At 48.1% G+C, this 12,717-nt stretch overlaps 1 protein-coding gene across 1 annotated transcript in view; it reads left to right on the top strand.

Moving 5' to 3' along the window:
• The window catches only part of LOC102941465 (complement receptor type 1), a 195,833-nt gene that overhangs the window by 156,331 nt on the left and 26,785 nt on the right, over positions 1–12,717 (top strand). Inside the window, exons 49-50 of the mRNA XM_043533800.1 lie at positions 7,607–7,762; positions 9,129–9,314. Coding sequence (XP_043389735.1) covers positions 7,607–7,762; positions 9,129–9,314 — 342 coding nt within the window. The remainder of the gene's footprint in view (positions 1–7,606; positions 7,763–9,128; positions 9,315–12,717) is intronic.

Genomic DNA, 12,717 nt, shown 5'->3' with positions numbered 1-12,717 from the left:
TAGTTTTTTCACAACTGGTAAAGCTTTCACTTGCTTTTTAGCATAACAATGTTGCCGTCTTTCCATGACTCTGGGTGTATCAGCTGGTTCTCGACATGGCTATCCTCCAGCAGTCCCTCGGTTGCCATGTCCTCGTATTCACTCTTCTTCCATTCCTACCTATAAAAGACAAAAATATTTAACCATAAATAGTTATAAAACATGTTGTAATTTTTCATCAATTTGTTATCAAAATGGCCTTACCTCCACCGTCGAGTCTGCTTCCTCCAAAGTCAGCAACACATTTTTTCGCACGCGATCTTTTTTGTCTTTTACAGCTGGCCGTGACTCCATAAAGTCTTCCTGTTTCTTCAGTTCAATTTCAGGATGAAAGGCAGGGTTCGGCAAGAGGTCTGCCTCTTTAGCAAAATAAGTGTAAATGGGTCGTCTCTTCTGAACGTGAGCTGGTGCACCCGCGGGCAATTCCGGCTTCTTGGTATCTGGAGGCGTCTTGTAGAAGGACATGACCGTTGTCTCGGCTACCGGTTTTAAAACTGCCGTTCGCAAAAATATGTGGTTTTATACACATGGTCAAATGCTCGTTGGCTAGAGGTTTTTTCAAATAATATACTTCACGATCGTCCTTTTTTGAAAGGCTCTTCTTTTAGAATCTTGGTATGAAAGGATTGGTTCAAAAAGTGCATTCTGTGACATAGCTGTAAAGCAGTTACGGATGGGTCCACCGAAAGACAGGGCTAGCTCCCAAGGATCACCTCCGAGAACAGTTATCATTTCACTAAAAAGAAAAGGAGTACTTGTGGCACCTTAGAGACTAACCAGTTTATTTGAGCATGAGCTTTCGTGAGCTACAGCTCACTTCATCGGATGCATAGCATATCGTGGAAACTGCAGAAGTTCTGCAGTTTCCACGATATGCTATGCATCCGATGAAGTGAGCTGTAGCTCACGAAAGCTCATGCTCAAATAAACTGGTTAGTCTCTAAGGTGCCACAAGTACTCCTTTTCTTTTTACGAATACAGACTAACACGGCTGTTACTCTGAAACTTATCATTTCACTACCGACAGTCGCTGGAGTAGGACGTTTCGCTCTGCATGTGTTCTGTAACGCAGCCTCTTTTATTTTTTTCTAAAACCTTTTTTCTTTGCCCTGTGCTTATTTTTTCCTTTTTTTCCTCTAAACCTAACTAAAGCTTCCTTTTTTAATCTTTAAGCTTTCTCACTCTCTTCTTTCAACCTTTTTTCTCTAAACAATCCACCAAATGTATCCAAGGACAAGCATGACATTTCAAACCTGAAGGTTGCAACAACTGAAGCAGAGAGACCAGCCTAGCTAGCCCCTTGTTGAGTATCTGGCCGCCTTCTCATATTCTGTAGTAGGGCTGATGAGCTTGACCCAGTAGCCTGCAGGAGCTTTAGGGCACCTTGGTGTTTTGGGATCCCGCAGGATGAGAAGGTGGAGAGGAATACACGTTATTAGAACATGAGGTTGGTTTTAGATCTGTTCAGAGCTCTCGTGGCTAGCCCTGCTGGGTGTGCACAAAAGACCTGTGCACGCCCACAATGTCACCTCCCAGGATGGGACTGGTATCACCCTCTGGTATTTGGGAGTCGATAGCTTACTAGAGTTTAAAGAATTAGCTCTTGGAACAATTACAAGGGTAATGCACCTAATGCACGTGGATTTTCTGCATTGTGCAGACTTGACAGCGGGCCCAACAGAGTAGGGTTGCCAACTGTCTAATGGCACAAATGCAAACACCCTTGCCCTGCCCCTTCCCCGAGGCCCCGCCCCCTGCTCACTCTAGCCCCCCTCCCTCCATCTCTCGCTTGCTCTCCCCCACCCTCAGTCACTTTCACCGGGCTGGCGCAGGGGGTTGAGATGCGGGAGGGATTGTGGGCTTTGGGGGCGGGGTGAAGGGGTTCAGAGTGTAGTAGGTGGCTCCAGCTAAGCCTGGGGCAGGGGTTGGGGTGCAGGAGGGGGTGCAGGCTCTTGGAGGGTGTGAGGGGTCAGGCTCTGGGAGGGAGTTTGGGTGCAGAGTACGGGCTCAGGGCAGGGGTTGGGGTGTGGGAGGGAGTGAGTGGGGGCGGCGCTTACCTTGGGCAGCTCCCGAAAGCGACTGGGCACATCCGTCTGGCAGCGGCTCCTAGGCGCAGGGGGTTCAGGGAGCTCTGCATGCTGCCCCTGCCTGCAGGCACCGCCCCTGCAGCTCCCATTGGCCGCAGTTCCTGGTCAATGGGAGCTGGGGAGTCTGCGCCTGGAGCAGTGGCAGTGAGCGGAGACCCCTGCCCCCCGACCCACCAGGGCCGCAGGGACAGTGCCAGCCGCTTCTGAGAGCGGCTCGGAGCGAGGGCAGGCAGGAAGCCTGCCTTAGCCCCCCTGAGCTGCCAGACTGCTAGCACTTCAAATCTCCTGGTTTGGCTGCAGTAGCCTCCGGGAAATAGGGCCTGATTCCAGGAGACTCCCAATGAAACCAGGAGGGTTGGCAACCCTACAACAGAGAGAAGTAATAGAGAGCGTGAAGGGATTCTCTCTACTAACTAGGGGTGCTGGGGATTCTGCTGTACCCCCTGGCTTGAAGTAGTTCCCATTGTATACAGAGTTCACAGTTTGGTTGAATGGCTCACAGCACCCGCATTATAAACATTGTTCCAGCCCCTCTGCCACTAACGATTCAGGTTGATTGTTCTTTCACTGATGGGCTCCAGGGCTTCCTCACTGGCCTCTAGCTCCTGCCCAGTGCGGTGCCCCCAGAGTGGGCGATGACCTACAGCGGCCCATGTGCTAGCTAAGGGGGCTCCTGGGGATCCTGACCCAGTGTTCTCCACGGCCTGGCTGCGGCTCCCAGGCATTCCGAGTGCAGCATCTTGCTGCTGTCGTGGCATAGTGTAGGACTTAGGATATTTGTGGGGGTTTTTTTTGGCAGGCTGCCAACATTTTTTGGAACTGTGAGTCAGAAGGGAAATGGGGATTGATTGACTGATTTTGATTTTTAAGTTGAATGGAATTGCCTGGGAGGGGGCACAAAAAAAGGCACAACTCTAACCTGAGCGCTTTCTGCCTGCTGAATTTCTAAATGTCTGTTGCAAACAATGGTGATGTTTGAGAAAATCTAACTTCACAAGACTCTGTTGTAATGGAAAGACAGAGCTACCCTCCATACAGGGGTCACTACCAGCTCCCTCTGTGAGTTAGAAATCAAGGGAACAGGCTGTCAAACCATAAGCAGACACCATTTCCCCTTATCTCATAACTATTCAGGTTATTTCATAACTATGTAGTTAGCTTTTGCTGTCAGTTAACAGAAATGACCCCACCCTGAGTTCCACAGAAAGCACAAGTTTGGAATAAGATGCTGTTTTTAGTTAAAACGTAAAAGAGATCTGAGCTCTACTCCTGCAAGCTGTAATGTCTGAACAGACCCTGTAGTTGTGTGGAGCCCTCCTGAAATCAACAAAGGTTCTGCAAAGGCTTGAGGTTCTGGCAGCACACACAGTATATACAACTGCAAACCCCTCCCCTGCACACACTATCACAGACGGCTACCACTTCATCTACAGAACTAACTCTATTAGCTGGCAGCAGAAAAAGTTGTTATCCCAGAATACCACATCAGCCACTGGGTTCGTATGCTGATTTGGGTGGAGCTCAGCCCAACTCTGCCTCTCGCCACCATCGCCTCTCGCCACCATCACCTCCCACGTGGAATGGGGTTGTGCCTGCCTGGGTTGGTTTCCCCCAGCTGGAGGGATGTACTGCGGGAGGAATGGGAGGTGGTCCTGTACTGATTTTGAGAGAGTGGTTGAATGGAGCTCAGCCTGCTGCTTTCCTTCCCTGCCCTGTGGCAGCTCCCAGACGTTCCCAATGCATGGGCTGAGTCTTAGAAGAGCCCTGTTCGATTATTATGGCAGGTTAAACATTTTCCTGGGCATGTTTCACTGACCTTTTCAGCGTTTGATAACTCAGTAAAACCTGAATGGAATTTTATGGGGCCAAGAAAAAGCACATCTCTAACCCAAGGGCTTTGTTCTTGACCAGTTTCCAAGGTCTGCAGTGAACGATGGCTATGTGGAAATGTCTCAGGAAAGTTCACACACGTTTTATAAATAATGGGTAGTGCTAGGCAACCTCAATGGGAGTCACTTCCTGCTCGTCCAATGACACAGAAATAAAATAGCCCGTGAAGGAGAAAATGTTACCAGTCCACGTCTTCAATTCCACATAGTCGTCATTAGCGGTGGGGTCACTGCAGTGATGTGACCTCATAGTTCCTCAAAGAGATGAGTTCTAGAGTACTAGCTTAATTTGTTTTATATTTTAACTAAAAACTATGGCCCCACTTCTGCGTGTCAGTACAGCCCTGCCCCAGTGTGCAGTCCCATTGAAATCCACTGCTGGTCTGCAAAGACTCCAGCCTCTGCTGGCATAGAACAGATTAGAGGAAGGGGGTTGTAGGGCTTGCCCACATAGTGGGCATTTTGTGGATTAAATTGGGCATGCTGTTGTGGAATAACTATTTTGAAATAAGTGCGTCCTCACAGATGATGTGGATTTTTTTTGTAGCTACTTTCCTCTGAATTCGTGCATACGCCTCCCACTGACTTGTAGAAATAAGTGCTCTGCGTTCTGGGAAGGCATCCTGTGGTGCTTTGGTCCACTGCTAGGCTCTACGCATTTTGGGATTCTTCTCATGGCATGTTGTGGGATGCCGTCCAGAAACCGCTGGCATTCTGGGTCTTGAGATAACAGTGGCAAAGTCCTATAATTCCTCTGCTCACATCCCATCATTCAGCTGTCTGGTGAGTCTGCACATGGAGCCAAAGAGCATGAAGGAGGCATAGCTGGGCACTGGGGACCAGGCACTTGTTAATGCATAGAGGCTAATGCACATGTGTGACCGAATGCACCCTGTATTCACACCCCACATGCTATTGTAATAATCTGTGCAACAGATGCCTTATAAGGTATCATTTGAAAACTCATAATTCACTGGTCAATATCACAGTAAAATGTGTGTGGCACGATATGTAAAGTTATGAATTTTGCTGCCTGGCTCTCTCACGGAAGGTTGCTGATCTATAAGAGAGCATACTTGTTTTAAGTCATGCAATGTTCCGTTATAAAGTTGTTTGGCTCGCCCCCCTCTGCCTGCCCAGTGTTCCTGCTGGGAAGCTGGGTCAGGGTGCGGGGGCTCTTCACACACATTTTACAGCTGGATTTGGTTTAAATGGTCACCTACCAACTTCACACTACTTTGCACCTTGCAGGATCAGATCGTACAAAAAAAAAAACCCTTCCCCTTACAACCAGCTTGGGTGGTTTTCAAATAATAGTGACTCAAAACAGAGGTCATTAAAGCTTTAATAGTGGAAACGAAAGACTGCTCAGTACTACTCCCATCATTTTCTTTTTAGATAAGGTCACTGTTGTGCCTGTTACTCAAAGACTTCTAGGCTCTTGTCCTATAAACTCATTAGTTTAGAACCTGAACCAATTGGAATATTCCTTGTGGTTTAACTGAGCAAAGGTGGTTGTTTACTCACTCGAAGTTTCCAGTGGGGCTCTAGATCTAGCTTTGTTATTATCCAGGAAATTATGAGTTCTTCAGTCTGGAGCAATACATAGCCAAATATTTCATGTCTCTCACTTTACACTTTTAAAGTGTAATCTGAATTCAGTGCTGCTGAACGGTGTCCGGCTGCTCTGGCAGCTGCCTTCCAGGGTGCCAGTGCAGTATTGTGCAGCTGGTGGTGGATGCAGAGTCAGGTTGCTTACATCTGACATGTCCTAACTCCTGAGTGCAACCAACATTTTCTTTTACTACAATTCTTACTGGATACAATTTCCTAGAATTTTTAAAAATTTTGTTGTGTGCAACTATAAGAGCCCCTCAGCCATCTCATCAGCATGATCTGAACTAGCAACTTCAGCACAGATCGCTACCACTAGAGCTACACAGCTACTGTAATTACATAAATGTGTTGCTAGTGTTGTTTCTTATTCCAGAACCGGTGAGGCCTTGTAGCTGAATTAGGGAAGAGCCCAGGCCTGGCTTCCTCACTTATCCCTATTCCTGTCTAGTGTGGTGCCCCCAGAGTGGGAGATGTGCTATCTATGGGGGCTGGTTGGAGCCCCAGCCCCACTGTTTGCCACAACCCCATTGCAGCTCCCAGGCATCCCTAGTGCAGCGTCTTGCTGCTGCAGGGGCCTAGTGTTGGACTTAAGAGATGTGGGGTTTTTTGGCAAGGCACAAGAGGGAAGGGAACTGGTGATATTTTTTTGTTTTAAGTTGATATCTCAGCCAACCCTGAATGGAATTGCCTCGGAGGGGACACAAAAAAAGGCATGTCTCTGACCTGAGCGCTTTCTGCCTGCTGAATTTCAAAGGGCTGCTGTAAACAATGGCGATCTCTGAGAAAATCTAATTTCACAAGACTCTGTTGTAATAGAAAGATATCGCCACTCTCCATACAGGGGTCACTACCAGCTCCGTCTGTGAGTTAGAAAGAAAGGGAACAGGCGGTCTAAATTGTAAACAGACACCATTTCTCCTTATTTAATAATTACCGGCTTACACTTTGCCTGACTAAATGTGGCTAGCCTTTGTGGCCAGATCACAGCAATGAGCCCACTCTGAGTTCTGCGGAAAGGAGATGTATAAAATACAATATTCTTTTTATTAAAACATAAAACAAATGTGAGCGCTACTCCTGCAAACTGTACTCTTGTGAGCAGGCCCTGTCGTCGCCTGGAGCCCCACTGAAACCAAGGGCCGTGCCGCAAAGGCTCAAGCCTCCAGCAGCAGAGGGCTGATGCCTCTTGTTAGACAAGCGCCTAACCCACACGTGGGTGACATAAATATCATGTTCTCAGTGACAACGTGTATATTGTGTTCGCAGAGCTGCAGTAAAAATCCACACTTTGGGGGCAGATCTTCCAGTCTTTGTGTAACGCTGACAGACCCCGATCATGGGCGGGCGGGACTGAACCTGGCACCTTTAGAGTTTACTAGCGCACCAGCCTCTCCTGTACGAGCTAAAAGCCAGATGGCCCTTAGCTAAGGCTGTCGAGCAGACTCGGTAATCCTGCTCTGAGTGGTCTCAGTAGCACTAGATGACAGAGGACACCACGCCCAGGAGGGGTGTGGGTTCCCTTTGCTTCTCACTCGATCCTTCTTTAAGCGCCCGTTGCAGTCAATGACTCTTGCCCGATGGAAGACTGAGGAATGATCTCTGGATTGAGCCCAGGGGACTAAGGGGGGTCAAAACCCCTCCCGGAGTCACCGCCTCAGTGCAGGGGCGGGGTCGCGAGCTGTCAGCCCCCAAACCCGGCTTTGCCTCCACACAGGAGCGCGGCCGCGCCGCCCGCCTCCTCCGCCAGGGACCCGGAGCGAGCTGGAAGCGGGGCCTGCCCGCCAAAGGCCCCGGCCAGGCCCTGCGTGCCCGTGAGCGGCGGGGGCGGCGGCACCGACTGGAACGAGGGAGCGGCCCCCTAGCGGCGACACCGGCTCCGCCCCTTGCCCGCCGGGCCCTGCCGCTTCCCCGTCTCGCTTGGTGGCCGGCGCTGGGGCTAGTAGCTGCGCCAGAGCCGGAAGCTGCAGTTCTGAGGCGGCAACGCCCTGAGGCCGCTCCGCCGCCGCCGCCTTCGCCCCGCGACTTCTCCCTCTGCCGCCGCCATGGTCTCGGAGCCGCGCTGCCCGCCGGCCGCCCGGGGGCTCCTGGCGCTGCTGATGCTGCTGCTGCCGCGCCTGCCCGGGGCTCGCGGTGAGTGTGGGCGGGGGGGCCCAGGCGGCCCCTGCCCGGGCACAGAGTCCTCCCGGTCTCTCCCCGCCTCCATCGGTGCACGGCGCCCCCGGGCCTCCCCGTCCAGCCCCTCAGGCCGGGCTGCGTCGAGCTCGGCCCGCGGGGGGCAGGAGGGGGCGAGGGGGCCCGAGCCGCGCGGCAGCGACAGGTCCCCGCTGCCCCAGCCCGGCCCCTGGGGCGAGCCCCGCACCTCTGCGAGCCTCGAGGCCCCGCGAGCGCTTCTGCCTGGGGGCTAAACTCTGTCCCGTTGGTGGGAGTGTTAAGGCCCAGGGGCGGGGGCTGGGGGTGTCTCCTGTCGGTGGTTGGAGGCGGGCGGGCCGGGGCGGGGAGAAAAAGCCCCTTCGAACAGCGGGTAAAGGTGCTGTAGCTGGCCAGCTTCAGTAAAACGAAGTGTGGGGCACAAGACTCCTAAAGACTGTCAAATGAGGAAGTTCCCCTGTTATAGCCTTAGCTTTGTGACTGTACAGACAGAGAAATAAAAACTTTGTTAAAGCTAATGTTAAAATGATCTAATACACAGGGTAAGATATATATATATATATGGGTATAATGCTTACATTATCCAAAAGTACAAAATTTGGTTTGAAAGTCATAAGGTACATACAGTACATGATCTGCAGTATCCCAAATTAAGGTTAACGTATTCACATCCAATTATTTGGGTACATCACTCCGAAAAGGTTATACTAAGAGGAGCTTGTGGAAAGCAAATACAATAATGAGTGAAGATTGTCCCTCAGTCATTGAGAATTTAGGGTCAGTTGCCACTTAGAAAATACAATACAGTAAATCAGGAAGTTTTTCAGTTACTTTCCCCACTTTGCTTCTCATTAGTACTTGTCCATGACTATCATACAGTTTCCATGCATCACATGAGAAATATGAAAGTTACCTGTCTCAGAGATGGCTTTCCACCAGCTGTTCTCACTTGTTCTAATGCCAGACATGTTTTGTGTATTCTTCTGTAGATTGCTATCTTAGTCTCTTTTGCCTTTCTGCGTCACCTTCTTTCATGTCACTCTGTATGGTTGCAACCCTCTCTCTAAAACCTGTGGGTGGAGCAATGTCTTGTTTTGCACAATATACTTACCCTACAGTTACTACACATATTCAGGGTGATGTATACATGGTAAATTTTAATGTACTGCAGTTCTGTATCAAGCCCATTCAGTAAACTAGCTTCAAGGCTCTAATGAAAACAAGTACATCCAAATTGTCCCCAATAAAATCATTTGTGGCTTCTCAAAAACTAGTATTCTGTTACAACAGACTACTGAATATCTTTCATAGTTAACTTTTTCCCTTCCTTGTCTGTCTCTCTTGCTAGGCACTTGTGATTCTCCTCCAAGGTTGCATTTTGCTGAGCTGTCTGGGGTCGTGAACAATTCGTATCCTGTTGGGACCAGACTGAAATACTCCTGTCGCCCAGGATACATTTTGAGCTCTGGAAAGTCTCCTTTTGTTACATGTCTTGAAAATTCAAAATGGTCAGTAGGCACTGAGTTTTGTGAAGGTGAGTATCTTTGTTGCTTTTCCATTTCAATTGATGTGCAAGCCATCTTGACACAGTTAGGAATCTCTCTTCTGTTGGGTATCTCTCTTCTATTGGCATACGAAAAGAAGGCAACTCCCATCTTTTCTTGTGCTGTGTATTTATACCTCTCTCCTGAATTTTCCATTCCATGCATGTGATATAGTCAGTTTTAGCCCACGAAGGTTTATGCCCAAGTTAATTTGTTGGTCTCTAAGGTGCCACAAGGACTTCGAGTTGTTTTTGCTGATAGAGATTAACAGAGCTACTGGTCTGAAACCTGTTACAATTAAGTAAAACACTTTGGTGTGCTAAGTGTCTGTCCTTTTTGAAACATTGTAGTTGCTCTATCCCTGATAACGAAATATCCTGAATTCACTGTACTAAAAGTAAACCCAGTATTGAATAATGTCTCATAGAATATCAGAGTTGGAAGGGACCTGTGTTACAAACTTGGTCAAAATAGCAATTCATAACAAAACTTAGAGAATACTCCTCTTGGCTTCATTGCTAAGAGTACGATAAGATTCTTGCAAGTTTTCTCATCTCAAGACTATAGATGCTATATTCCATGTAACTAGTAAGGATATATACAGTTGGATGCTGATGAAACTTAACTCTGCCTTCTTGTGCATATGTTTTAAATTATGATTGAATTTGTCGTATTGAATACTGATGGGACTTCCTTGATTAGCCTCAGACTCACCTACTCTGGCTTGCTGGCTTGAGAAAATACTTTAAATATAGGCCCTGATTCAGCAAAACACTTAGTGCGTTCTTAAGTCCCACTGACTTCAGCGGGCCTTGTTTTACTGAATCGATCAGGCCTTAGTAAAGAGGTCACAATTTTTACATGCCTTGTCTGCATTGAGAGATTTTTCCCAGTGCAGTCATAAAAAGTGCTAACGTTATCTTTGCATGGATACAGTATATCTGTGTCAAACTCCATATAGATATGGTGAAGTTTTGAAACAGTTCATTTTTCGTGGGAATAAGTCTACTGCAGGAGAAAGCATCACAAATAACTCCTGTAGGGGCAAAGAAAAGCTCTTCCACTGAGCTTGACTGAGGAACATGCAGTTTTTAGCTGTCTAAAATCAGGATTCACATATCAAGAAAACGACTAACAAATATTTACAAAACGCAAAACAAGCCTGTGGAACGTTCTGCCACAAAATGGAGGCGAAGAACGTGGCAGGATTCAAAAAAGTATGAGACACTTAGAACCTGATCCGGCAAACACAACTGTGCTTAATATTGCTCGTGTGAATAGTCCGCTGCTTCGTAGAGTTTAATGCTAGAAGAGATTGTTACATCACAGGCGAATTACATTTCACCAAGTTATCCCTTTTCTGAGGCCAAAAACGTGTATTTGACGAAAGCATATCTTCAAGAAGGACATCCAGTCTTGATTTATAGACTTGCAGAGACTGAGAATCTGCCATTGCCTCTGGTAATTTGTTCCAATGGTTAGTCACCCTCATATTAAACACTTCCGCCTTATTTCCATTTTGAATTTGTCTGGCTCGACTTTCCAGCTCTTGGTTCTTGTTCCGCTTTTCTCTGCTAGATTAAAGAGCCCTTTAGTAGCTGGTATCTTCTCCTTGTGAAGGTCCTCAGATGCTGTAATCAGGTAGGTTCACGGTCTCTCGACAAGCTAAACAGACTGAGTTCTTTAAGTCTCTCACTGTAAGGCATTTTCTCAGGCCAGTGAATACCTTTTTGTGGCTCTTCTCTACACCATCTGCAATTTTTCAACACCATTTTAAAAAAGGGGACACCACACCTGGGTACAGTATTCCCGTATGGGTCTCGGCAATGCTGTATACAGCATTGCTATCATCTCCCTACTTCTTCTTCCCTGTTCATAGAATATCAGGGTTGGAAGGGACCTCAGGAGGTCATCTAGTCCAACCCCCTGCTCAAAGCAGGACCAACTAAATCATCCCAGCCAGGGCTTTGTCAAGCCTGACCTTAAAAACGTCAAAGGAAGGAGATTCCACCACCTCCCTAGGTAACACATTCCAGTGTTTCACCACCCTCCCAGTGAAATAGTTTTTCCTAATATCCAACCTAAACCTCCCCCACTGCAATATGAGACCATTACTCCTCGTTCTGTCATCTGCTACCACTGAGAACAGTCTAGATCCATCCTCTTTGGAACCCCCTTTCAGGTAGTTGAAAGCAGCTATCAAATCCCCCCTCATTCTTCTCTTCTGTAGACTAAACAATCCCAGTTCCCCCAGCCTCTCCGCCTAAGTCATGTGTTTCAGTCCCCTAATCATTTTTGTTGCCCTCCGCTGGACGTTTTCCAATTTCTCCATATCCTTCTTGTAGTGTGGGGCCCAAAACTGGACACAGTACTCCAGATGAGGCCCCACTAATGCCGAATAGAGGGGAACGATCACGTCCCTCGATCTGCTGGCAATGCCCCTACTTATACATCCCAAAATGCCATTGACCTTCTTGGCAACAAGGGCACACTCTTGACTCATCCACTGTAACCCCTAGGTCCTTTTCTGCAGAACTGCTGCCGAGCCATTCGGTCCCTAGTCTGTGCAAGGGATTCTTCTGTCCTAAGTGCAGGACTCTGCACTTGTCCGTGTTGAACCTCATCAGATTTCTTTCGGCCCAATCCTCTAATTTGTCTAGGTCCCTCTGTATCCTATCCCTACCCTCCAGCATATCTACCTCTCCTCCCAGTTTAGTGTCATCTGCAAACTTGCTGAGGGTGCAATCCACCCCATCCTCCAGATCATTAATGAAGACATTGAACAAAACCGGCCCGAGGACCGACCCTTGGGGCACTCCGCTTGATACCGGGTGCCAACTAGACATGGAGCCATTGATCGCTACCCGTTGAGCCCGACAATCTAGCCAGCTTTCTATCCACCTTATAATCCATTCATCCAGCCCATACTTCTTTAACTTGCTGGCAAGAATACTGTGGGAGACCATGTCAAAAGCTTTGCCAAAGTCCAGGAAGAACACGTCCACTGCTTTCCCCTCATCCACGGAGCCAGTTATCTCATCATAGAAGGCAATTAGATTATTCAGGCATGACTTGCCCTTGGTGAATCCAGGCTGACTGTTCCTGATCACTTTCCTCTCCTCTGAGTGTTTCAGAAATGATTCCTTGAGGACCTGCTCCATGATTTTTCCAGGGACTGAGGTGAGGCTGACTGGCCTGTAGTTCCCAGGATCCTCCTTCTTCCCATTTTTAAAGATGGCCACTACATTAGCCTTTTTCCGGTCGTCCGGGACCTCCCCCGATTGCCATGAGTTTTCAAAGATAATGGCCCGTGGCTTTGCAATCACATCTGTTAATACATCAAGGATCGTATTAGCCCTTTTTTCCATAGGATTGCAGTGGGAGCTTACGTTC

This window comes from Chelonia mydas, chromosome 21 (assembly GCF_015237465.2).
Source record: "Chelonia mydas isolate rCheMyd1 chromosome 21, rCheMyd1.pri.v2, whole genome shotgun sequence".
Taxonomy (NCBI): Eukaryota; Metazoa; Chordata; order Testudines; family Cheloniidae; genus Chelonia; species Chelonia mydas.
This window is presented reverse-complemented; position numbering and strand designations above follow the sequence as displayed.